A 25694-nucleotide genomic window follows, 5' to 3' on the forward strand; every position below is an offset into this window, starting at 1 on the left:
CTTATATTTGCAGGTTTCTTTTATCTGATGGATCCAACAGAAACAAAACTAGCATGTAAGAAATGTGTCCTCTTAATCCTTAGTTTGACTTTGAATTCCATTTTTAAAAGCACAGTTGTTTTGGATGGGTGAAAAAAGGAAAGATTGCCTTGCGGATTTCTGCTATGAAGTCAATTATTGTCTTTAAGTGAAGATTCAGATAGTTCATTTCTGGACATTTTTGGTTTTATGGGGGGAAAAAATTGAAAAATGTGTGTAAATGAATATGGGCAGAAGGAAAACAGAAAAATGCATTTCTTAAACAAGAACAGCCGCTAGACTGTGTTTTCTTACTGCCTTACGTGTACTTTCTGATATGTAATTCAGTAGCTTCTGCAAGCTTTCAACTCATATGAGGAATAATTGTTTACTCTTTTTATCCAAGTAAATTTATGAACCTGGAGAAATATTAATCCAGCTGGATATTTTATTTTCTAGTGCTGAACATTCTCTAACATGGCTATGCACCAGTGTGATCGTATGATCTCTTTAAAAACTTGGTGTTACTTTGGGCACTGTGTTCTGTGCTTTGATATGTTGATAAGGATTCTTACTGTCTCTGTGTCCTCAAGAGACCTTATGGATAACAGAGCACGCCTCCCCCTCCTTCTTTTGTCCTCCAAATGATAGCTTTTTTCCACAGTGATAAAAATACAAGGTTTTGGCATCAGAAATTTGGAAGTTGCTTCTCCAGGGTGCATTTATTGGAACATTAGTGGGAGGGAGGAGGGGGTTGGAGGAAAACATCCCTGTGCTGTAAAAGTCTACAAAGTCCATCTAAAACTGACTTGAGATTTTTGTTCCAAAGTGTTAATTGAAAAAAAGGGGGCCTTTCTTCCTGTCGAGTGGAAAGTTTGTTTCCCTGAAGTATCATTGTTCATGTAACAGCTGAGGGGTTGCACTGTCCAAATCTTAAGCATCCAAGCTGGATTTTAAGTTTCCAGCAGTGTGGTGACTCTAATGTTATTATGTGCCTTCTTACTGGGAGGTGGAGGTAGGGTGAGGGGACATCAGTTTGTTCTTTCTTTTGAGCGTGTGACTTTGCTTTGGTTTCCAGAGGGCCAGTGCTGTACTGAGTGGCTGTGCTAATGGGGTAAGGCTTCTCCTATTTGTTTTCTTCAACAATTTTAGAGATTCTGCAGAGAAGCAAGCAACTTGCCAGGGAAAGGCAATATAACTAAACGTATAAGTTAAGTTAAATTTAAATGTTTAAATATTTATTGGAAGTTCCTTTGCCCTCTCTTTGCTAATATATCTTCTCTAGAGCCTTTATTATCCTTCTCTTTAAGTAATAATCCCACTCAGACAGATTTATGTTAAAACTTCATGTAAGTTTATCTTATCTTGCTTCCTGGTTATATGGCAGGAAAAACTTTAATATTTGGCTTGCTGTGTTTTCTTTGATGTACATCAACAGAAACAACTGAGTTATCTACGGCGTGAGTCTATTATTTTCATGTGTGTATGGCATTTTAGCTTTAGTTAATGGTTTACAAGACTTGGTTTAAGTTTAAGGCTAACTAAATAATATTTGCTGCACTTACTGTGTTCCAAGTGCTGTGTAAAGAAGTAGAACAATTTCATGTGGCTCAAGTCCAATAGTCACTCTCCTATGCCTGCTTTAATCTTCTAGCTGTATTACCTGCTACTGTTAATCTAAAACGCTCTTGCTATTTTAGGAGATGCCTACATAACACACATTGCCAGCAATTGTACTAAATACTTCACTGCTGAACCAGTTGCTCAGGTACCCTGCCTGTCTTTGTTGCTATGGGAGATTGGAAGACTCTTACTGTGCCAGTGCTGTCATCAGGTAAACTGGTAATATTTTGAATTTAGTGGCTTTGCTAACTTCACCAGTGATGTTATAGCTGCTAAAGAGAGAGAGATTGGAGTTTTGTGCATGACGTATTTGACTAGTTAAGCAGAATGTTAAATCATATGTAGTACATACAGTGCTTTGTTTTGGATTAAGTCCTTACAGAAATGCTACTGTAAAATACTGTCCTTTCACATATATATAAAAAAAGGTTCTAACACTTTTCAGTCACACTTTTTTTTTTAATCGCACCTTTTAGGATATCTTGCATTTTCAGAAGTTTCTTTACTTGTTCTATATTCTTTTGCATCATAAATTGGTTACAAATATATTAAAGGAGTAAATATTTTCTTGCCTACTTCTACCTAGTGGTAGAGTAAATTACAGCATACACTTAATATGAATAAGAGTATCATACATTCTATAAGAATTCTCACTAAATGCACAGCTTTTGCACCTGTGGAGAAAAAAAAATAAAAAATTGTGTTGTTTTTTCTTGGCGGACAAGTAAAATTTGAAAGATATAATAATATTTTAAGGTACTGAGTTTTTAAACCTTCAGTGGAAGCTTATTTGTCTTTTTTTATTGTGAATTGTTTAATTTATGTCATTCTAGATGAAACTCTAAGCTCTAGAATTGTAAACTTCTGTAAATAATAATTTGAGTAGTTAAGGATTTGATTTTTTTTTTGTATGTGATGTGTCCTAAACTACCAGCCCTGACTTGTTTCTTAATGTTTTTAACTTTTAGATAGCAAAAATATTTTTCAATATACCTCAGAAAAAAAAGTATCTCCTCCAAGCTTGAACTCACAAGTGCTACGCTTGCCACTGCCTTCATCCAAAAGCATGCACAGCTTTTTCAGTGCCTTCTGCACAGAAGAGAATATTGAACAGAGTATATCCTATCTCAATAGGGTAAGCCAGATCTTCTTGTTTATTGGAGGTGTGAAGGTGCCGTTAAATCAGTTGTGGTAGTAAAGATTCACTGGATTAAGAAAGCTGCTTTCTCAATGCTCAGAAGCCAAAGTTGGTGGGGAATAGGATTTCCCCCCCCCTTCATATAGGATTTCACCTGATATTGTTTCTCTCTTACGGAGAATTGTGAGAGATTGATCCAGTTATCTATTCCCCCCCCGCCTTGTCTTTTACCAGGAATTGACAACATTGGGCTTTCCTTCTATTTATGCGGAGTCCAAAGGAAAAGAATTAAATTTAATATCTATCATAAATTGCATGAATGAATTGCTTGTACTGCAGCACAAGAACCTTCGAGCTCAGGAAGAAGTAGAAATGCAGCATCTGAAACTGGGTAGTGATATGGACCACTTACAGAACTGCTATGCTAAATTAAAGGTAGAAAACAAGATAATTCCACCAATATTATGCAGCACTTATGTTTAACAGATACTGTACATTCTTAACAGTGAGTGCTTTTTTTGTTTTTCTCCCCAGTACTAATCTGCAGTTGTATTTTTATGTGCATTTTGGGGAATTTGAAAATTCCTTAAAGTTAATGACACATGAATTCATGAGAGAACTGAAAACTTATTTAGAATTATGGCCTCTTTAATCAAGGAAGAGGGAAGACTGTTCGGATTGGAAGTGTTAATGCATGCTGTGGGTGAAAATGTTAAACGCTTCAGTTCATATCATTCAGTATCACTTAAAAGGATATGCCCAGCTCTCAAAGATACTGGTTACAATTATATTGGGAATTTAAAAGTGTAGGTAGCATTTCTAGTGTGTGTCACAGGGTTATTATCAGTCTTTCTCCATATCTGTAGGTTTTTTCCCATGTATTTTTTTGTTGTTGGATTCCTTGGATAGCCGACTACAAAGTCTCTGTAAGAATTGCTCAGAAGCTGTTGGCAAAACTGAAGTTACTAAGCTTCGTTTTATCACAGGATAAATACATGCACAAGGCCAATCACTGTGGAGTAGCTGATACATTGGAAGTTCACAGCCTATGCTACTTCATGGGTACTTGTATGTGCAGTCATATTAGAAGAGTGTTGTCTTTCCCTTGATTCTGTCAAGAAAATAAATTTTAAAAAAAAGATTATTTCAATGCATGATTTGGGGCCTTTTAGGCTTGCTTTTCACTAGGGCTGGCCAGCACTATCTCCTTGACAAATACTGCTGTAGGTTCTCAGAATGATAGTAGTCCTTCTGCTGAGATTGGTCATCCACGTAGAAGCATTTCAATGTGATGTTAAAAATCCTGTGTAACTGCACTCATTTTTATACAAACACTATATGATGCTAGGTTCCAGAACACTCCAGTTACTTTCCTTAGACAAATGACTTTGAGGTGGTGGTGGGGAAACTTGTTAGTACTACTTCAATCCCAGGGCATTTAATTTAGCTGTCAGCTTGTAAGGTTTCTCATGTAAATCCTTTCAGATACCATGCAGTGATCCTCTTGACTTTCACTATTGTGTTACCTATATTCTGACGTGGTTTGCTTAGAAGTTCTTGTTGCTTAAATATCTCTACACATTTGTAGCTCACTACACATATGAAGAAAAAGAGCTTGTATGTTGTGTTTGGCTCTGTCATTTACATTGGCAATTTCAGGTTTGTTTGAGTCTCATTTGTGGAAAAAGATTTCTAAAATGTTAGTTTTGCATAATCTGTTATGAGATCATCTGTCTAGCCTTTCTGTGTATATCTGAAATGTCCCGTTTGCTTTGCTATGGTCACAGTCTGCATATCTGTGTTAATTGTTCCCTTGATTATTTAACAGAAACATTCCAGTAAAACTGTAGTCCCAAATTCATACAGGTTGCTTAGTATCCAACTCACTCTCACAGTATAGATATGCTTACAGGATCCTGACTTAATGAAAAAGTAATAACTGCATAAGATAGTATCTGTTAAATACCAAGCCAAATTTTTGTTTCTTGTGAGCTGGAGTGTTTCTTGTACTGAAGAATTGTACTTCTTGCTCCAGAAAATAGAACTAACTTGTCATTGAGAATGCAAGATCATCCCCAAAACATCAGACATCAAATATATAGGCAAACTTACCTTAAGGGAGGTGGTTTGGCATTTGGTTTGTGTGTTGGGTTTTTTTGTTAATCCTTTGCTATTAATTCTTATTGATACTGAACTATCAACACTTTTTCTAGGAACAGTTGGAATTATCTAAAAGGGAAATAGTTGGACTTCAGGAAAGAGACAGACAACTGCAAAGCAAGAACAGAAATTTGCACCAGTTACTTAAAAATGAAAAGGATGAAGTGAGTTGTCTTGTACATTAACACAAGTCATTACATAGATATTCAATAATACGTTTTTTTGCAAGGAGTCTTGTAATTGTTCACTTTGAATGTTTTTTTGTTGTTGTTGGTAAAGGTTGTCTTTTCACCAAAGTGAAATTGGCATGTTACATACAGATAAATAGGTTCTGTAAGGAATAGGTCCGAGTTATAACAATAGTAGAGAGTACTGCAAAAATGCACACGTGCAGTTTTCTGAGGCTTTCTGTACTTTTGAGCATAGCTTTATCTTAGAATGTTTAAAAATATCAAGAAGTAGGAGGGGGCAACAGGATTCAGTCACTTCCTCAAATGTTTGTGTATAGGAGCTTTTCTTTTTTTGGCTATATTGTAGAGGAGAGCGAAAGACGAAAAAGAAGGGTGTGTGGGGGGGGAAACCCAGCCCAAAAGCACAGTCTCATTAAACTTGGGAGTCTTGGAAGAACCAAGACCTGAAAACACTTTGACATCCAAGGCACTGCTTAGTTTGGGATTTGTTTCCAGTGTGCTCCTTCCCACCCACTGTACTTCACATGGCTCCTAAGTTTCTGTGAGTGTTCTTTGTGTTCATAAACATATTCATACAGTTAGCAATCACAGTACTATCTGTGAACAGTCTAAAGTTCCAGCTTAAAATATTGAATGTGCTGTATGTTTGTAAGGTTAAAACTGACGATTAAAAAAAAAAAAAACCAAACCCAAATAAAAAACCAAAACCAACCCAGGTATTGATAGTACAGGCCAAGAATGTGCTTTATGATATGTTTTAATGTTCTTTTAGACCAAATGGAACAGTCTGTCTTCCAGCATCCTGCTGCCCAAAAGAAGAATAGTTTATTTTTTTTTGTTTAGTGTAAACCTAACAAGCATACTTTAGAGTTAGAGTAAAACTAGATCCTGAACACTAATTACTGAAACCAAAAATATGTCTTTCTCTGCTCTGTTCAATAAAGGTGTTAAAGAAGGTTATGCGAATTGCCAGAACATGAGTTCAGTTGTACTTCAGAGGAACTATAGTATTATAACATGTTGCTTACAATATTGGTTTCTGCACAAAAGAAACTAAATCCCCTGACATAAGTCTGAGGTCAGAATCCATGGGTTGGGAGAGTTCTCCTGATTCTTTTTGTCACTTCCTCTCACTAGAAATACAGTTTAATAGAAGCATCATTGCGCTTCACGTGTTTTGGTTTTCTGAAGAAATTTATGTGTTTATGATTTAGTTGAAGAAACACAGTTTTTGTGGGGTTGCTTTTAGGTACAGAAGTTACAGAACATAATTTCAAGTAGAGCTACACAGTACAATCATGATATGAAGAGGAAAGAGAGAGAATATAACAAATTAAAGGAACGCTTACATCAGTTAGTCATGAACAAAAAGGACAAAAAGATAGGTAAGTAGCTCTGTGGCTTTTACTACAGCAAAATAGCATATTCTGTATGTTAAAAATGCTTAAATTTGGTTCTGGGTATCTTCAAAGTCAATATGGCCCTCCTCTTGTAGATTTTTTTTTTTTTTAATTTAGATGTTAGAATGTTACATAAAAGATGTAATATTTCATGTCAGCTGACTGTGTAAGGCTAATAAACTCTTATATTGTGTTCCATAAGATTGTTTACCTCGCATAAACCAAATGGAGATCTTCACGAAATGATTTTTTTTTTACTAGGGAGAATTATTTGGAATCAATTCCTAAGCTAGAGCTGTCTCTCCTCTCCTACTTTCTTTCTACTACTACCATCACAAGACTTTGGATAGTGTCATAAACACTGTATTATGCCCACCAGTTACAATCGGGAAGGAACGCTGCATGAGCTTTTTTCCCCTTGAGATACCACAGTCTACTTGTGTTAATGACAAGCGATGAGAAATTTTAGAGAGGAAGTAACACAAGATAGACATAGCATCTAGTGCTATGTGGAATGAAGAGAAATCTCCTTTATCATATGAGTACTCGTATGTTGTGCTGCCCAAAAATTGTGTTCGAGACGTTCATCAGTGCTATTCAGCATGAATACAGTTTTTTTGTGGTGTGTTGCTGAAAACAGGTATCAGTGTTATGCAATTGAAAAAAGTATCTGCATCTTTTGGTTCATATATCTGGCCGTAGAGTATTTATATCATTTGTCTCCAGTGGAAGGGAAGTCCTGCTCTTCCTCTCTTATCCCTCCTGCCAGCTCAGCTGGCAAAACGCTCAGCTGTTTGCCAACTGTAGCGCATGTTGTATTTTAGTAAGCTGGTTTAGTTCAGTAAACCAGAAGAAAACTATTCCTGTTGTTGTCAAGTTGGTTTTCTGCTGATGTAGTTTTCTGAAAGTGCTTGTGGGTAAGCCAAACCATCTTAGGACACTGTAGCAGGAACACCTATTTTGACTCTAGAAGGTCTTTAGGTATCAGCTCGGTAATCGCTAGAAGCCTCACCCTGAGGTCAGCAAAACTTACTTGTGGCACATTCTTGATTCCAGTTGGCTAGTACTAGCTCAGGTATCAGTGAGGCCAAAATAACAGGGTTTTAAATCTAGTTACTGTTTGCTTGATAGCTAACTAGAATTGAGCTTGGGCCACTAATCTGTAGTGATGTGTTTGGTTTGGGGGTTTTGTTGTTGGGGGGTGTGTGTGTGTTTTGTCTTTTTTTTTTTTTTTTAACTGGGACAGAGAAGTTTCTTTTGTTTTGAGGAACACCTTGTGAAACATCAGGAAGTTGCTTACTCTAAACTGGAGATAAAACTAGCATTATTGCCAGAAGAGAGGTTAGAGTTGACACACCATTGATGTAAAGGTTGAAATAAGGATGAAGGTGTCATTAAGAAATGCATAAAAAAGATGACAGGATGAGAGTACGTCCCCCCGTGAGTTTCCAAACATAAAAATTATCTTCTTTCCTTGACTATCTTATTCTTACTTTAAGCAGGGCAATGTGGTTTCATATGGGTCTGAAGATTGAGGGGGATATTTGGGTAATGTGGTCTCTTGACAATAACTACATGTAAATGCAATGTCATCTGAATATTTATATATTTGCATGTTGTTTCACGCTTTGAAATATCCTTTTCATTTGTAGCTATGGAAGTTCTAAATTATGTTGGTAGAGCTGATGGGAAGAGAGGTGCATGGAGGACTGATAAGACAGAAGCCAGGTAGTTGTCTTAGAACATTAATTGAAGCATATATTATGGCTGTTATGTTGTTACTATAAGATTTCTTCTTCCAGAAATGAAGAAGAAATGTACAAAGTTCTGTTAAGTGATTATGAACAACGCCAAAAACAGCTTTTAGTGGAAAATGCTGAGCTGAAAAAAGTTCTTCAGCAAATGAAGAAAGAGATTATTTCACTTCTCCCACCACAGAAACAGAAACCGAAGGAAAGGTCTGAAGATGGGCCAGTAAGTATTCTTCAGTTAAAATTAAACCTGCGTGATAGTTTGGTATAGTGCTGGAGTAATTTGATCTTTTTTTTTTTTTTTAAAAAAAAAGTAAACTTCTTGAGAGACTTGCAGTGGATTGCACATCCTGTGCTGTGCCTGAAACCCATCCGTGTTTAAATGTTCTACTGTCTGTGAACAACACCCAGTGTATTCTTCCCAGTCAGTCAATGGAAAGCTTGAAAGTATACTTTGAAAGAATTTTAAATGCAGTAGCTACCTGTATGTAATTCTATATAACGATGCATTTTGGATTTTGTCTGCCGTCCATACTAAGATGTTGATGCTAGCTTTCAAGGTGCTTATGCAAAGAAACCAGGCTTCCCATAGAATCCATGGGGGTGGAGGAAATGTAATTAGGGTGCGCTCCTATAGTACATGGATTAGAGTAGCTGTTACTTCCTTTTACAGAGCTGCTGGTATACTCAAGAAAAATGTTTGATTTCCAAATAAAATGGTTTGTAGGGTTTTTTGTTTGTTTCCGGTTTTTAAGTATTTCTTTGTTTACACAGAATACTTTATTTTTATGGAACAGCACACTGCACATTCATTGTTTATCAGAGTTTGTTTATTCCTTTTGCTGATCCCTTGCTAGAAGTTTCAGTTCTGTTTTGATGTCAGAGTGAAGTAGGGAATAATCTAGAAGGTTAACTGAGCTTTCTCTTAGCAATAAGAGAACGTATCCCTGGGCATAAGAAAGAGTTGCAATACAGAAAACGTGCATAAAGACCAGATTCTAGGAATCATTCAAGATTGATGGTGTACTAGTAATAGGATAGTAAGAGAATATGGATACTCTATAGAACAAAGCATGAAGTATTTCCTATTACAGTAAATAGTACATGTTGGTACATAAGAATGTGTAAATGGAGCCTTCCAGAGTGTGCTGTTTCTGTGGCATCTCGTGCTTGCCATTTCAGAAGGTCCCCTGTCCTGCTCAAGTTGCTGTACTGCTTCCTTTATTTCTGAGCCATTTCAGGTGCATTTGTCCAGCCCCAGAATGCGCTGTGTAGAAAAGCACTAGACTCTCTGGCCACTTCTTTGTAAGGTGTGAATAAAACTTTTTAACTTCACTGGATGACTTGCCCCCTATACCACACAGAATGACTCCCATGTGTATTTAGTGAGGTAGTAATGTGCAGTGTGCTAACCTTTATCTTAAAAGTTCATCATGTAGGAAATCAGTAGATCTAATTATTACTATAGCTCAAGCAACAAGAAATTGATCTTCAGTAATGGGTGTTGGGTATAATTTATAGTACAAAGCATAATCGGGTACCAGTTCTGTAGATGGTCCTTCTGCTTTTTAGGATGCCGGTGAGGCCAGGAGTGTTTGGCACAAACTTGAGTACACTGGTGAAAATCCAGCTGTGAGAATGGGGTCTTAATGAACTTGTGCATTGAAACGAAGTTGAGGAAATACTGGGCCTTAGTGCTCTGAAATTCACCGTTCTCGGGTGATTAGACAAGTATTTGTTAACTGTTCTAGCATTAATAGACTACTAAGAAAATATTAAAAGACGGCACTGAAACTTCTGATTAGTTCTCTTGTAATAGTACTAATTAACCAAATTAAGCAGAACAATTACTTACTAGACAATAGTAATTCCTAGTAGTAGAATAATAATAGAAGTACTTACTAGATGCAAGTCTCAGGTGGAGTTATTTCAGCAGGGTTGTAGGGTGGTGTGGGGTTTTTGGTTTGTTTGGGGTTGGGGTTTTTTTGTTGTTTGGGGTTGGGGTTTTTTTTTCCATTTAATCTATTTCATCCCTTCTCTAATTTCATGCCACTCTAGAATTGGGGATAGTTTTTTGTCATGATAGGGACACTGCTTAGTTTTGGTTTGTGGGTTTTTTTGTTGGTTTTTGGTTTTGTTTTTGTTTTTTTCCAAATTAATATAAACAGGAAGAATGTTGCCAAAAACTATGGTTTTGCAGAAATAAATTATGTATTTAAGACTTCACTAATTATGTATTTAAGACTTAGTCAATCTCACAATGTGTATTTTACATCGATTAGTTTTTTGTTTAGAAGTACTGGATTGCTTTGTGAATGTCTGAAAATAAAATTTCTGTTTAAAACACTGCATCTGATAGTTCATGCTTGTTTGTGGCTCTTTTCAGATTTCATCCCAAAATATTAACTCTTATTGAATCCCTTACAGAATAAAAAAAAAAAAAAACAAACATTGCATTTCTACTTAGAAATGCTAATTCATATTGATTCTTAGAAGGGAACATACACCTTGGAGTGTGGCAGCTAGTGATGTAGTTGCATCATGTATCATTTTGCTTCCCATCGCAAAATAACAGCCATGAAACCAGCCAGACTGTCATTATCACAGTACTATCCAGAGGCCTACTCCAGACTGGGCTTTCATTGTGTTAGCATATATAAATATAAGTAAAGGAATAAGATGTTTCTTTATGAAGTGACATAAAACTCTTCAACCAACCAACCAACACACACACACCCCCCCAACAAAAAAACCTCCAAACCAAAAACCTGCTGCTTTTTTTTATAGCTCTTGCTTTGCTCCTTAAGATCTCCTGTGATCCAGGTTTGAAAGAAAGTGCTTACTGCATGTGTAAATGAATTACTTTGATGCCTTTGAACTTCTTGATTTTGTACTTCCCATCCCATTTTTCTTATCTACTTGTAGATAAAGGGGCTTGTATAGAATGGTTTAGATGCTTGACAAGAGTGGAGTATTCATGCCAGGTATTCAAACAGCTATAGCTTTTCAGTTTAAATCTACTAAATTGTCCTGGGCTAGTCTTCGCTCGACCATTTAGACGGTTATGTCTTAGCTCTTCGAGATAGCATTCAGGTTTGTTTGAACAGTAGTGTAAAATGGAAGTGGGAGAGGGAGGTGCTAGTTCCACTCTACCTTCAGTGTGTTGTTTTTTTTTTTTTTGTCATGGAGAAAAATAAGGCAGGGACAAATTACTTAATTCTCAACAGGAGACAATCTTTGTCTTAAATCCTGTTCATGCTGCATAGTGAGTTTATGGGCAGCTATCGCTTAAGTTTGATGGCAGAACTCAGCAGTCTGAACTTCTCTAGCTTGAAGATGTGTGAGAATGAGTGAGTCTTGCTAGCTGGTACACTCTGTCTGTGGTGGGGTTCTGGGGATTGCCAGGTTACTTCTGTCTCTTCAGCATTGTGCTGTCAGGGAACTAACTGAACTCCCTGACAGTCAAATTTCCCTGGATGGAAAAAATCTTTCCTGTATATAAGGGTTTTCATTCTCTTCAGTAAATTAAATTCATATACATACTTAAATAGAGAAATACACATATTTGGAGTGGTGGAGTGGTTTGCAGCTTCTTGTTTCTGCTCCTACAGGTGCTGTCAGACCTGGAAGAAGATATTGGAGAGTTAAATAAAGAGAATATGTGGGAACTGTCTTGTGAAACTGTGCGAGAGCAGCTTACCAACAGCATTAGAAAACAATGGAGAATGTTGAAAAACCATGTTGAAAAGCTGGATAACCAAGGTGACGTTTAACTGTATTACGTGTACATAGAAAATGCTACTGATAATTCCATTTGGTATCATGCTCTTAGGATTTACTTTACTGACTGTCTAAGCTAAAAGGAAGCTAAAGTGGAAGGATTTGTGACCTGGTAGACTTTCTGAAAGGACTTGCGATTGGCATTTTTCTGTGTGAGTTTTAATTGTAGGTAGTTAGGGAAGCAATTGCATACCAAGCCTGTTATCAGGAGAAAGGACGCAATTATAGTTTGACACAGTAAACAGCAACGTTCTGAAGAAATAATTATTTTCCTTTTGAAAGTATATGCCCTGTTGTAATGTTTGTTGCCTTTCCCCACCTTTTTGAGATGTTCAAGTAATGCAGATGTAACAATTTGAAGTAATTGGATGCAAAATATGTAAACCCTTCTCAAGAGTCTAGGCTTGCCACATCCATACCTCTGAGGCTTCTTGTGGCATTGTAAAGTGAACTGTCTGGTAGTATGGTGCCGGACTCTCCTCATTTCCAGCTGTTGAACAGCATTAAAAGACAGCTAAAAATATATAAAATTCTTTCCTAGTATTATTTTCCCATGCAAGCAAATGCTGCTGCTACCACAGGGATGTTTGCAGTCAGGAATAAGACTGAGAAGGTCACGCATGCAATTGCAAATAAAAGAGCAGATGGTCTATGAGAATATGTTCGTACCATAGAAAGGATTTTAAGAACACTTGTTCTGAGTAATACTTGATTTGGTGTAACAAACTGAAAAAATAGTTGTAAGCATCAGGAAAAATGTTTCGAGTATTTGCTGTTTTCTTGGAGTCACCTTTTTGTTTTTTGGATTTATAGAGATGAACACAGTCTAGTCCTTTTAGGAGTCAATGTTCAAACACTGGCATCAGGGGATCAAAACTTGGCTCATTACAGTCACTGTGATAGCTATGCATGAAATCAAATAAAGCAGTCTGTAATTATACAAAATAAATTTTATTCCTCTCTAATTCATTCCCTTACTGGGATGAAAATACGCACACAATGTTTGTTAGCTCCATTTCTCCTTCACAGGACTTGAAGGAAAAGGCTTTCTTTTTATATCTGTGATAAATATAGTTACCGTCATATTTTTATGAACACACAAGCCCTTCAAAAATGGGCTCGGAAGAATAGGCTAACAGCATGTCAGTGAAAAGAAGTCTTCAGTTGTCTTGATTTTTCTTTTAAATAGCTGCTGAAACAAGTGGGTTTCTTTGTGTGACACTTATTGCAGTGCAGACGCTTGATTTACCTTGGGGAATGTGAAACAGTTATGTTTTCATTGCCATTTTTTTCTGAACTGGATTTTCTGCATAATTACATGTGTAGCACCAATTCTGGATCTCTTGTCTCTGACAGAAGTGCTTTTGAATATACTGTGTATCTGTCTTTCAGGATGAAACAAATAGAGTCTAAAACCTTTTGCTATTGCTATGAGTCCCTGATGTGAGGGATATTTTTGTCTCATTTTTAAGTAGCTTTTTTCTCCCCTTAGTGTCACGTGTACATTCAGGAGCTTTGAATGAAAAAGATGTCATTTCAAGAGAAGACCATGAGCTGGAAACTGAAAAGCTAGAGTTAGAGATTCAGCAATGTAAAGAAATGATCAAAACTCAGCAGCAGCTCTTACAGGTAGTAGGCTTTAATTTTTCTTATTTTTCTCAACTGAATCTAAGCTTTTTTGGTTTTCAATGTGCCACTTTTCTCACCACTGAGCCTTTCTCCATTCTTTGATAATGCTTTTTAAATAAAATATCTTAATGGTTGGTCCGAGTATAGGTGTGCTAGTGGGTTGGTTAGTAATTTAATCAGCTTGTAATCCTGGTAGGAATAATTTTGGGGGATAAACAAAGGTGAGGAAGGCTGATGAGGTCAGCTGCCTGAACATTTTGCTTGCCATCTGAAACTCTGCTCCCACCGGCCACCAACTTGCTACTTACTACGTTCTTTCCATATTAAACTTTAACCATTTTTCTGATAAAACTGAACCTGTGGAAGTACTGCACCTCTTAATAGTCACTCCCAAATTAATGTTTGCGTCTTTTGTTGCTTTATATCTGCAGCAGCAGCTTATGTCTCCATGTGACGATGACACCACTCTGTTACTACAGGACTGCTATTTGTTGGAAGAAAGAGAGCGTCTTCAGGAAGAATGGAGACTATTTCGAGAACAAAAAAAGAATTTTGAGAAGGAACGAAGAAGTTTTACAGAAGCTGCTATTAGATTAGGACTTGAGGTATTAGAAAAGTGGAAAGGTATTAGAAAAGGGAACTCCTATGGAAGATGAGTTACGATTGTTAAGTAGTTTTACTGTTACACGCACTAAAGTGTGGCCATCCAACAATATCTGTTTGCTAACATCTATAGAGGAAGATCATTCCCATACTGTATAAAACATATCTTTTGGTCATTGTAGGAGATTGTTCTGTTGGCATTTCAAAAAACCTGAAGTTTTTTGTGTGTATTGGAAAATACAGTTGCTGCAACTGGAATGACCCATTTTTGTTTCAGCTTTTGAAATATCTAAGTACTTCCAAAAATCAGTCCACTTATTCACTAAATCCTTTATTGGATGCTGCTTAAGTTTGGTTTCCTATGGAAGCAAGGCCTATGCAAATTTCAGTCAGATTTGGCTGCAGGGTTGAATTCTCAAAGGTACTCGATTCCTAAACTTTTGTGAAAACCAGTGACTATTGCAGAAACGCAAAGTAATTGCTGCCTTTCCCTTAGTAGGGTCATTATCTGTTCTGTTCTTGTAGTTAAGCTGGCCAGTAAGCACACATACTGGAAGGCAGTCAGGGTAGATGTGTCTCTAAATGAGCTCTAGTGTGTGTGTTCTTTGGTCTAGCCAATAGTTAGGGCCAAGAACATGAAGGGGCTTACAAGTTCAGCAGGGAAAGGAGGTTACGATGAGGTGGTTGTGAAACTATGATGGTACAGATATGACGGGGGGAAAAAAAGCCATTGAAGGAAAAAAGAAATGGACTTTAGATTTATTGCTTACAGAACTGCTTGCTTTGACACGCAGAGGAGAAAGTTGGAGTGGGATGTGACTAAAATTTATAAAACTGTGGATTCAGCTGGTCAGACGAAAGCAGTGCTGCTGTTCACCAAATCTCTCAAGATTAGGACTAGAGGGCACTTATAGAAAATGCTTGAAATTAAGTCTAAACCATGTCCAAAAAAGGTACCTTTTTATATATCAAGTAGTCGACTCCTGGATTTTGCTGCCACAAGAGCTGGTGAAGGCAATCAGTACCAGCAGGTTCAAAAAGCAGCTGCCTAAGCTCGAACAACACGTCCACAGATGGATACTAAAGGGAGGGGACAAGAGGGTGCCTTCCAACATCTCTAATCAAATGACTTTTGGGGCTGGGAACCTCTGAGGGAATACACTGCAGAAAGTGGCCAGGTTCATGTGATCTCATAAACAGCATCTCTTGTGGCCATTGCTGGGGACAGAATACTGAGCTAGATGGACAACTTGTCTGATTCAAGACAGCTTTTTTTTTATTCTTATGCTGTAAAATTTACTGTAAAGAACATAAAATACTTTAGATTTTACTTGAGATACTGGCACAACAGTAGTTCACATGGTGACAAATATTGACTCAGACCGCTACATATAGATATGTATCCTTCAACTTTTTTGTTTAATTTTATTTGCATTTTAATGAGTTCGTGAATTTCATGTTGGACCTTGAATTCAGCTTTAAAAGTGTTGAGTGATAATAAATTATAATTGTTTGTCCAGAAATGTTTAGGACTACGTTGCAGCATAAGCGTAACTACCCATGCTTCTGCTTGTTAAAATGCTTAAGTATGCAAAGAGAAGCAATGCTGTAAGCTTTATAGGTATCTGTGAAGGTTTTCATTGGAGTTCAGCTTGCTCTATTTTCTACTGACATAGTAGAAAGAATTTTATATAATGGGGACGTCCTGTTTCACTGATGGTTTTTGGAGATGAAATAGCTCCTTGCTTGATTCCAGAGCCATTGGATCCTTTGGAGGTTGTTTTTTAGCCATTATTTTCCCTTTCTGTGTTCAGAGTGGTTGGAAAATGAAACAATCCCTTTCTTTCTGCCCCAGTTTCAGACGGAAGTAATCAGTGCTGTTTTCAACGTCACTTTTATCTGTCTAGGAGAAGGCTCAGGGTTGAGGCTTAAGCAGTAATTCTTACTGGCAGCTGCCCAGAAATGAGGGCTACCTCCAAGAGGTAGTGCTACACTGAGGGGGAAGGGGAGCATAGGAGGCAGTGATAGCAGATTGTGTCGCTGAAGTGGAGAACAGTAAAATGAAAGGATTAGTCAGACCTCTGTGAAACAAACCATGGGGTTTGGCTTGTAAATAAATACCTCTTCAGCTAATCCTTGTTGGATTCAAAAGCTTGCTCACATGACTGTAATTCTGTGTTAAACTGCTGGCTCTCCTTAATTACATGGACATGTTACAACTTTTGCTTTCTTAGACAGAAGAGCGTCAATTTAATGTGGACTAAGCTTGTTCCTGTGGTCATAAATGTAACTGTCATTTCTTTTCCTAGAGAAAGGCATTTGAAGAAGATAGAGGAGCATGGCTGAAGCAACAGTTCTTAAGTATGTGTACTGATTACAAGCACTCTGAAAATGTGACAACTCCAAGTGCCTTCTTAGGAAGCAAGTATTTGGTTCAAATTATGTTCTTGCAATGTGTTCTTTTTCCCCCTTTCAACTAGAAGATGCAAATATGAACAAAACTATTAAAAACCCAAAACTTCCCAAGACAAATTTTACCATGTATCTGTATGCCTTTACTGTCGGAGTAACTGATGGTTCAAAATCCCCTTTTAAAACGGGAATTGTGGTAACTCCCTCCCTGATAATTACTTATGTAATGAATTTTTATTTGAAGCAATCTGGTGAATGTCAAATACCTGACAGCACAGCTGTTAAGAACGGGGAACTTTTTAGAATTACTAAATTAAATTAAATGTGAGCATATTAATTGCCAAGGCAGTTGAAGAAATCATGACCTATAGAGATCCGTATAGATTAGAAACAAGTTTTGGAAACGAGCATCATAACGTGGAGATGGCAGCATTAATTATTTGAGATGAGGTAATATTAAACATGCGTACACATACATATTCAGTAAAAAAGAATCCTTTGGAAAAAGAAATAGTGAAAAGAGCATAATGATAACGAAAATAAATTTGAGCAATAAACAATTAAATTTTAAGATTCAAATCTTCATAAAGGAGTAATTTCTTCAGAAAAGATAATGAAAATATGGCTATATGACATACAGTTTGGAATATTGTTTTTACTGAAAGTATTTTTTACTTCCTTTCTTCTACAATTTTTTTTTTTCTTTCAAGTTGGTAAGCTCATTTCCCACCCCGTTATGCCTGAACATGCCTGTGCAGCGTTTTGGTCTTCACCACTGAGCCTTCAATACTTTCTAAGGGGTGGGGGAGGACAAAGTAACAATAATCTCTGTTAAATAGATTCTTGTGTGGCAGCCAACATTTAAAGATAAAGGTGTGAAACACCTGGCAAGTAAAGATAGCCTGAATGTGTATTCTTGTTAGATAAAGTAGCCTGCCTCATGTGTTCTGGGTTCTCCTTGTTTCTTCTCTGTGCAATTCCTGTAGCGCTTCTGTAAGTGTGAAATGAAATGATCTTCCACAGTAGGAGAACTTTTATTTTTAGGAACAGAATTGAGATTGTTTGCCTGTTGCTCATGAAGAATGACTTGATTTAGTGACCTGTGAGCAACTTGAGATCTGTTTAACATTCATTGTACGCTAAAGGTTTTGATTTGTAATTGCCTTTTTCCAAATTCTAGTGTTTCTGGATGTATTTAATGCCGTATTTTTCTCTTCTAAATGGCATTCTTCAATCTTATATATCCTAATCTTAAGCTACTGGATAATAGTAATAAAAACAAAAATATGTTCGCCACACAGAGAATCATACTCCATTTGGATGTTACTCCACAGGTTATCTTTAGAATTGTTTTAACGTTAAATTTTCCTTTTTCACAACACTTGTCCAAAAACTCTTAATTCTGTAGTGCTATGATGACTACTGTAGAATACAGAATCATTCTGGTTTTTTCCACTTCATATGAAAGCTTTGAAATCTAAATGTGAAGAAGAGTTAGTGGGGATTGATCTGGCCCTGCCAAGTTTAGCCATGTCTTTCCATTGACTTTAGTGATGGCTAAGTTCATATAAATGCTAAGACATCTAACTTATTGCCTTTAAAATTTTTTTTCTATACTCTGGCAAGTTTGCAAGTTCTCATGTTGGTGTTAATTACTGTATATGCATGCTGGAAAAGTTTTTACTTTAAGGAGTAAAAAAGCTTTATCAGTTGTAAAGCAAGAAACGTTACATTTGAGTGACTTTAAACTTGACTTCAATATGACTACTTGCAGCAGTGATGTGTATGTAAATGCTTCATTTTCAAATTTAGAATCCTAATTTTAACGTAACTTCATTCAATAGCATTAAGTGTACTTATAAAATTCTATCACATATCTACAGCAATAAGATTTATTATTATAGACATGCTGTTAGATGTTTGGTGTGGTTTTGTTTTGGGTTTTTAAAATTTTTTTTTTTTTAAGCAGAAGGCATAAAGAAGCAAGTCCTTCAAACATTTTCGGTTGCACTGTAGTTTAACTGGTGATATGTGTATCTCTTAGGTTCTGACCAAGACAATCGGTTAGTGAAATCTACATCTCAGCAAAGAAAACCTCACTGTATGTTGAGTGGTCCTGTTTCAGCAGAACCTTGCCAGACATCTCAGCATATTACATGTAACAGGTATCTGAAATGATGTTGCAGATGGTTATTTTTATAGTGCTAAACTCTATGTAGAGCACGGAGACTAAGTTGTGATAACTTACAGAAAGCCTAATCTAAGGCTTATGATTGATATATAGCAAAACATAGTAAACATCATACCATAAAAACAGTATTGTGTTGCTATTCAAAGCATAATTTATTTGCATTGTAACATTCTCTTTTTCCCAGTTCCAGTGCTGCATCAAAAAAACCTGCTGGAGATAGCAAGCCAAATCAGTGGGTGGAAAGTGACAAAGAAGAAACCGAGTAACGCACAAAGTCATGGGAAGGCTCTGGAGTTGGCACTCTGCTATGTAGGAACTTGCACACAGAACAACTGCCTTAGACTTCCTAGGGTTGCCTGCTGGGTTTTTTTGTTAGAGATTTGTTCATAAACTTAGCATTCTAAAGTGAAGCAGAATGCTGTGAGTTTGATCGTTCTTCTAGAGGATTATGTGGTGATCTGAATTGTGGCGTGTGTGTATGTGCGTGCATATGGCTTTTATTTTTTTAGACCATTTTTTGCCTCTCTTTCTTGCAACTCTTGAAAGAAGATAATTTAAAAATATATAAAAGCTTTGATATTTTTCTAGTAACAGAAGCTCTGATTCTGTGAATGAAGCAATGGTCTGAAACTTTGACTGTAACGAAATATTGGATCCTAATGTTACCTTTCATCACAGGCAGAGATAGCACTTTTAGAAATTGTTTAATTATTGGAAACATTCATTTATGTCTCAAGCATAACTGGTATTAAAACTTCTTTTGCCTCAACTTGAATGTACAGTATACTGTAGATTTTTAACAAAACAGGTTCTATATTTATTAAGTTGTGTGATTTGAAAATACCTCTTTGATATATTTCAGATGACTTAAAGTGCAAAATCTTTATATATTTGTAAATAGACAAAGTGATTATGCTGAGAAACCATGAAATGAAACCCATGCATACATAATATTATTTTACATGGCATTTTAAATTGTTTTATAGTGATACTCAGTTTACAGATGCATTAGGACTTTCGGTGGTTCAGTCAGGAACCAAATTATTTCAAATGTGAACAATAAACGTGTAATTCTAAGAAACCCTGGTTCTGTGTTTTGTGTGTACTAAACTTTTAAGCTATCATGGTTGTAGGGCTGTACACTATGTCAACAAATCTGATGCTGGTTTTGTATTTTGTTAGTTTTTCCTTTTAATTGACTCCAGAATCTTTTGGTGTAGCCTTTGGGAAATCTGTTTTGTTTATAATGTAATAAAAGTAGCCAAGTAGAGGTAAGATGTTTAGAAGTCTCCTTCACCTGACTCAAAGCATGTGCTCTTCCTTGCCCATTACAAATCCATCTCGTCTCTTGTTGGTTTTCGTGCATCTGTGAATGCATGTGTGTAGCTCTGATCCTACTGTAATTGACCTTTTGGAAGATGTCTAAGAAACTTCTGCCTTTCTCAGCGTTGTAGGAAGGAAATTAACTCTGAAGCTTAGAATCCTTCACTGAAAATGCATTGCTGCTCTGCCTGTTATCTTCAGAATTGGATGTAATGGAATGATTGGACTACCTGGGAAAAACAGCAATAGAATAACATAGGAAAGGGAAGAAACTGGAGTTCTCCAAGGAGCTAAGACAGGAAACTGCACTTTCTGCTGATTAGTTCAGTACATTGAGTCGCAGCTTGAGATGAAGTAGTAGCCAATGCAAACTGCAGAGGATACTTGTAGTATGGTTCTGGCATAGCACCCTTAAGGAAGCAGACGTGTATATAATGATATTCTTGGTCAGCTTTCTGCTGCATAGGTAGTCAGGTTGGAAAGACGGTACAAATAACATCAAATTAGGGTTTTTTTATTTATTTCTCCAGTTCCCCCCCAATAAATGGGTAATCATAGCCATGTCATCTGCTGAAAGGGTTTAGCAGTGTATAGTTACTGCTGGGCTTACACCTTCCCCACAACGTGTTGGACAGCTCTTGCCTGAATTCTAGTTATGGAAGAATAAATATACGTAAAACATATTTAAAGATGTAAAGTGAAAAATGTAATATATCGGCAATTAAGTGGGAGAACAGTACTTTACATGTAGGATTCTTATTTTCAAGCTAGCAGGTTATTCCAGGCCTGTAAGGCCATAGTTGAGGCAGTATCAGTATGCCACTAGGGGCTGCTGCTGTTCTGAAGTAATTTAAGGTGTGCTTGCCGGTGCTTTATTGGGCTGCTTAAATGCATTGGGTTTAGTTGGACTTTTTTACTAGGCAGTTTTTCTTCATGACAGTAATCTTTAGGATAATAATGCCTTCGAAGAACAAAATAATTTACCTATTTAATCTTTTGTTTGTGCCTATTATTGAATGATTAGCAATCAATAAACATTTTGTACTCATTTTTTGCTTTGACATTCTGTAACCCATCTTACAGAAGTGGAAATTCATTTGAATGCCTCCGTGGAAGAACCAGCTGTGCTAGAAGTATGTATGCAGTTGAGTCCCGAGCTGACCTCTTAGACCTGATCTGGAAGTCTGGGGTATAGATTCAGCCCTGTCCCTGTAAAGAAAGAAAACATGCCTAGAGTTTTCGGATTGCTCTATATGCAGTGATCGGGAAGCTTTTAAATCTGAAGCCACTGCTAATAACGGTATGAATACTGCAGGTGGTCTGGTTGGTAGTACGGTGACATCGTAATACTTCACTGCGTTGGAAACAACTTCAGGATCTTTCTTACTGAGAGACCGTTGAAGAGCAAAGAGGGAGACTGCTCCCAGGAATCTAACACAGGTGTAGTACATATACATATGTCGACATGTATACTGTCGCTACACACAGGTGCATATTTGAGATAATAGAGCAAGTGGCCTACTTAAGAAGGAACAAGAAGTACTGACTACCAGTGACTGATTAGCGTACAGTTATCGTTCGCTACCTATGCGTGATACTGAAAAGATGAGTGGTTCTCTTAAACTACGGTGGTTTATTTCACAAAATCTGTCGATATAGTATGCATTGCTGCTTTTTCAGTCTACATGATGAGAGAGTGCTTTCACCATAAATATCAGTCTGACTAGGTATGAGAACGTACGTTCCAGGATTAGATTACAGCTGTTAATTTTTTTCCCTTTCATCCCCAGTGGTTGAGGATGATACAATATAGCTTTTGCAAAACAGACTGTATAGCAAAAAATGAAAACTTTACTTAAGAAAACTTTCTCCCTACAAAACAGCCCTCTTCCTAACTTGAAGAACTGCTTCCACCAGCTTCTGCAGACTTGCTCTATTTCAGTTGCAGCAGGACAAAAATATCCCCATGTGTATGAACAAAAACCCCAAAACAGACCATATCCTAGCTTTTTCTTAGGGATTATTCTATGTACACTTCACCCGGGCCAAGGTAACTAATAAATCCCCAAGATGATATCAATTTAAACAGGTTATTCTTGAAAGGAAAATAGAAGTATTTACAGGGTAATGGCAATGCTGTGTATGTTGAATTAGCTTAGCTACTGCTTGTGCTGCTTTTTCTTCTTTTTTTTTTCTTAAGTTGCAGTTACCACAAAGCTTTTGTGTGTGAAGACATGTAAGATGTCTTGCTTTTACTTTCTTCTCTTCCACCCCCCCATCTAATTTGCGAGAGAAGTAGATGGTAGATGGCAAGATATGAAAGGTTGATATAGTTGGATCCAAAAACTGATCCCAAAAGAAATGTTCAAATTATCTGATTTATTTATTGCTTTCAGACAATACATCTGACCTCTAATCTTCAGCAAAGTTGCACTGTAATTAAAAAAAAAATTAAAATAATTAAAAAAAAATCCCATGGTATACACTGTGTTGTAGTTTTCACACTGACACAGTGAAAAGTTTGTCACCTGAGGCACAAAACATGCTTGTTCCCTGATTGATAATCATGAAAAAGGAGACATTTCTTGCTAATGTCCCCCTGCAACATGTAGTCTTCTGCAGTGAGCTGGATGGCACCTCCCAAAATCGAGGTTGCACAACCCCAGGAGGAATTGCAGCCCAGATGAAAACTGTTTGAAAAAGTCAAGACTTGTGGGGCTGACAACCCAGGAAGAGCAGTTGCTAGTGGGAGACTGTAGAAGCTGCTGGAATAGAAAAAAATGTTCGTTTCTGGTCATTAAAATAGTGTTTGCCACTGATCACGCTCCTGGGGCTAATCTTATAGGTACCGTGGGAACAGAAATAAAGTGACTGAATAACCAGTATGTTGTAGAAGTTGAATTAGAAGGATTCACATTTTTTGTGTGACTTCAGGCAATGCAATAAATTGTGGGCTTTAAGTTATTCCTCCAGAAATGCCCTCCAACTCAGAAGCCCCTGTGCATTTTTCTTGCCTTTTTTTTTTTTGTTTTGTTGATCCAGCTGCCACCCAGCTCAACTTTGGAAGACTCTGTAACTTTTGGGGGGGCTTGACCAGAACTCATTCCACCCTTTTTGTGATTATCAATCTATTACCATGCTCAAAAAGGGCAAGTGTGTTTTGTGCATCTCCACTTGCCTCCATGCCTCTGACATTTCTAGAGCAGAACACTTGTGTTGAATGTGTTCCTGGGCTGTCGGTGTAAATCAGTGATGAAGCTGGCTGCAAGCCAGTACCTGAATCAGTTCAGGTACTTGGCTGCATTTTGTATTTGGCTCCTTAGGAAATGCAAAAGTTCTAGCTGACCTGCACTCCCATTCCCCCTGCTTCCCTGCTAAGAGTCTCTGCGGGTTTTAATTGTTCACATTTAGCTGTCATTTACCTTGGAAGATAAAATATTTACAGATTGCTTATGAAATCTTTGTTCATTTAAAAAATATTCCTGGTCAGTGTGACCGGAGCTGAAAGGACACACTGAGCCTCTGATTTATTTAAATATATATATTCCATATATACAGGTTTTCAGTAGGATGTTAAATGTGCTTTGATGCACATATGAATATAAGAATAGCAAGGGTTTAGCTGTCCTCGTCCCCTCTCTACAGGGGTGGCCGTAAACCGATGCTGAGGGAAGAGAAACAACACCGTCAACGTGTGTGACGCTGCCTCTACTTTGTTAATTGGGCCACTATCAGTGAGATAACAGTTTGGGTCAGATGCCAGGTCAGCATAACCTGGGCAAAATCAACCTAATCTATGGCAGGACCAAATACCAGCAGCCAGCTGTGACACAATCTAGGAAATTAAGCAATGTGTTTATTGTAAATTATTGTAAATGGCCTAGTAAAATTGTTTTACTAGGATAAGTAGAAACTTTTAAACAATCCAGCAAAGGACTTATATGAGAAAATCAGTGGGATGCCAAGATATGACTTGATTTCTATTATTCCATCTGAAGAGAAAGTATGATTGCAAAAAGGGAAGTGTTTACATAAACTGATAAAAAACTTGAGAATTCAGCAGAACACAGCCACGTGTTCCTGAGCTTTCTTCCATAAAAGTCTCCCCATGTCCGGCAGAGCCCCAGTCACCTTCACTATGAGGGGAATTATACTCGCACTAGCGCTCGCCCTTGTAGGTAAGCCTACATATCCCTTCTTCATCTCTCTTTCCCAAAATTTCCTTAAGTTCAGTGGCAACAATTGGATCTAGACTGAACGTTACTCATCTGGTTTTCCATCTCTTTTTGCAGGTAGCCAGAAGTTTGACATTGGTAAGTAGATTTCCTTCCACAAGCTTCTTTCGGTGACTTTGTTGTGATTTCTATTTATTAGAACACGCTTGCAAGTATTGTGAAAGTGCCTGTTATTCCCCACAGACCCCGGATTCGGTAGCAGAAAGAGCCACTTGTACAGCTATGAAGGCTGGGTGTTGAACGGGCTTCAAGAAAAAAGTTTAGCCAAAGTCGGCGTGCGCTTGAGCGGCAAACTAGAGATCAGTGGGCTGTCAGAGAACGTTTACCTCCTCAAGGTACCGTGTCTTCTTCCAAACAGACCATGCAACAGTGAACTAGAAATCACAGTCATAATTGCATCTGGCTAATCTGTGGTTTAGGAAAGCTGTAGGAAACGCAACTGGAGACTTAGCGCTGTAGATGTCGGAGAATGATCTGCAAGCTAAAGATTCAGAAGTGATGAGCGATTTGGCTTCCAGTCACTTACCAGTGTTTGTTGTGGAAATTGTTCGTAGCAGGTGTTCCTCAAGACTTTGTGTTGGAAATAGAGGTGCCAAAATCAGGGGTTCTGTTAGAAAATGGTTATTTCTAACTCAAGGCACTCAAGGCTTCTCCGAGTTTAAGATTTGATTCTAGTCTCAACGCACATTTCCAACTCCTGTGGGAAGCCAGGACTTGGGTATGTAAAATCATTGTCATGCAGGCAATTAATAAAGGTAGACTTAAAAAGTGCTAAAAGCTAAAGATAAAAAGTGATAAGTGATAAAAGAAAGATTAAAAAATGAAAGGCATCAAAAAGGAGCATGTAATAATATTTAGTGTTTGGATAATGCAGTAAAAGATCTGTACCCGTGAAATCAGGCCTCTGCCGACATCAATAGAGATAGGACCTGACCCATCCAAAATAAATGTTTCAGAAAAATACTTTTATTTGTGTGTTCAATTTAGTTACAAATCAGAGCTTCTTTTTTGAGCACCGAGTTCAGTGCCAGAGCTGAACCACTGGCTGTAGTTGAGCTGTAGATCCTCTTTCATTGATCAGGGCAAGATGCCAAAATTAAGGGCTAGGGACTGCATTTCGCACTATAGTCTTCATCCGGAAATTCTTACATGGTTAGAAATAACCAGGCTGTGCTCCGAGACACCTAAACTGGCAGTAACTTTGCCAAAGTTACTGAAATTGCTCCTGATTTACATTGTG

The 25694-nt window shown here is 37.4% G+C and overlaps 2 protein-coding genes across 3 annotated transcripts in view; both read left to right on the top strand.

Moving 5' to 3' along the window:
- Nucleotides 1-13: 13 nt before the first annotated feature.
- Nucleotides 14-19966, top strand: SSX2IP (SSX family member 2 interacting protein). 2 transcript variants are annotated; one of them, XM_009274088.2, is made up of 14 exons: nucleotides 14-55; nucleotides 1719-1852; nucleotides 2610-2776; nucleotides 3014-3214; nucleotides 4993-5103; nucleotides 6380-6515; nucleotides 8183-8258; nucleotides 8333-8504; nucleotides 11893-12043; nucleotides 13554-13690; nucleotides 14122-14295; nucleotides 16603-16714; nucleotides 18750-18870; nucleotides 19081-19966. In XM_009274088.2, the coding sequence occupies exons 2-14, from the start codon at nucleotides 1810-1812 to the stop codon at nucleotides 19160-19162; spliced, it is 1683 nt and encodes a 560-aa protein (XP_009272363.1). In that variant the 5' UTR covers nucleotides 14-55; nucleotides 1719-1809; the 3' UTR covers nucleotides 19163-19966. The 2 variants fall into 2 exon arrangements, with proteins under 2 accessions (XP_009272363.1, XP_019326226.1); XM_019470681.1 differs by lacking the exon at nucleotides 14-55 and having other exon boundaries at nucleotides 1723-1852; nucleotides 19087-19162.
- Nucleotides 19967-24327: 4361 nt separating this feature from the next.
- The window catches only part of LOC103894674 (vitellogenin-2), a 25660-nt gene continuing 24293 nt past the window's right edge, over nucleotides 24328-25694 (top strand). Inside the window, exons 1-3 of the mRNA XM_009274097.2 lie at nucleotides 24328-24397; nucleotides 24512-24532; nucleotides 24638-24789. Coding sequence (XP_009272372.2) covers nucleotides 24328-24397; nucleotides 24512-24532; nucleotides 24638-24789 — 243 coding nt within the window. The remainder of the gene's footprint in view (nucleotides 24398-24511; nucleotides 24533-24637; nucleotides 24790-25694) is intronic.

Source organism: Aptenodytes forsteri, unplaced genomic scaffold (assembly GCF_000699145.1).
Source record: "Aptenodytes forsteri isolate BGI_AS27 unplaced genomic scaffold, ASM69914v1 Scaffold59, whole genome shotgun sequence".
NCBI classification, from domain to species: Eukaryota; Metazoa; Chordata; class Aves; order Sphenisciformes; family Spheniscidae; genus Aptenodytes; species Aptenodytes forsteri.

What these genes read in the sequence shown, in the direction of transcription:
- SSX2IP (XM_009274088.2), top strand. Translation starts at nt 1,810, where the DNA reads ATGGGAGATTGGAAGACTCTTACTGTGCCAGTGCTGTCATCAG. An exon ending in TGTGCCAGTGCTGTCATCAG is followed by an intron (nt 1,853 to 2,609) that starts GTAAACTGGTAA and finishes TTTAACTTTTAG; the next exon opens with ATAGCAAAAATATTTTTCAA. An exon ending in TGAAAAGCTGGATAACCAAG is followed by an intron (nt 12,044 to 13,553) that starts GTGACGTTTAAC and finishes TTCTCCCCTTAG; the next exon opens with TGTCACGTGTACATTCAGGA.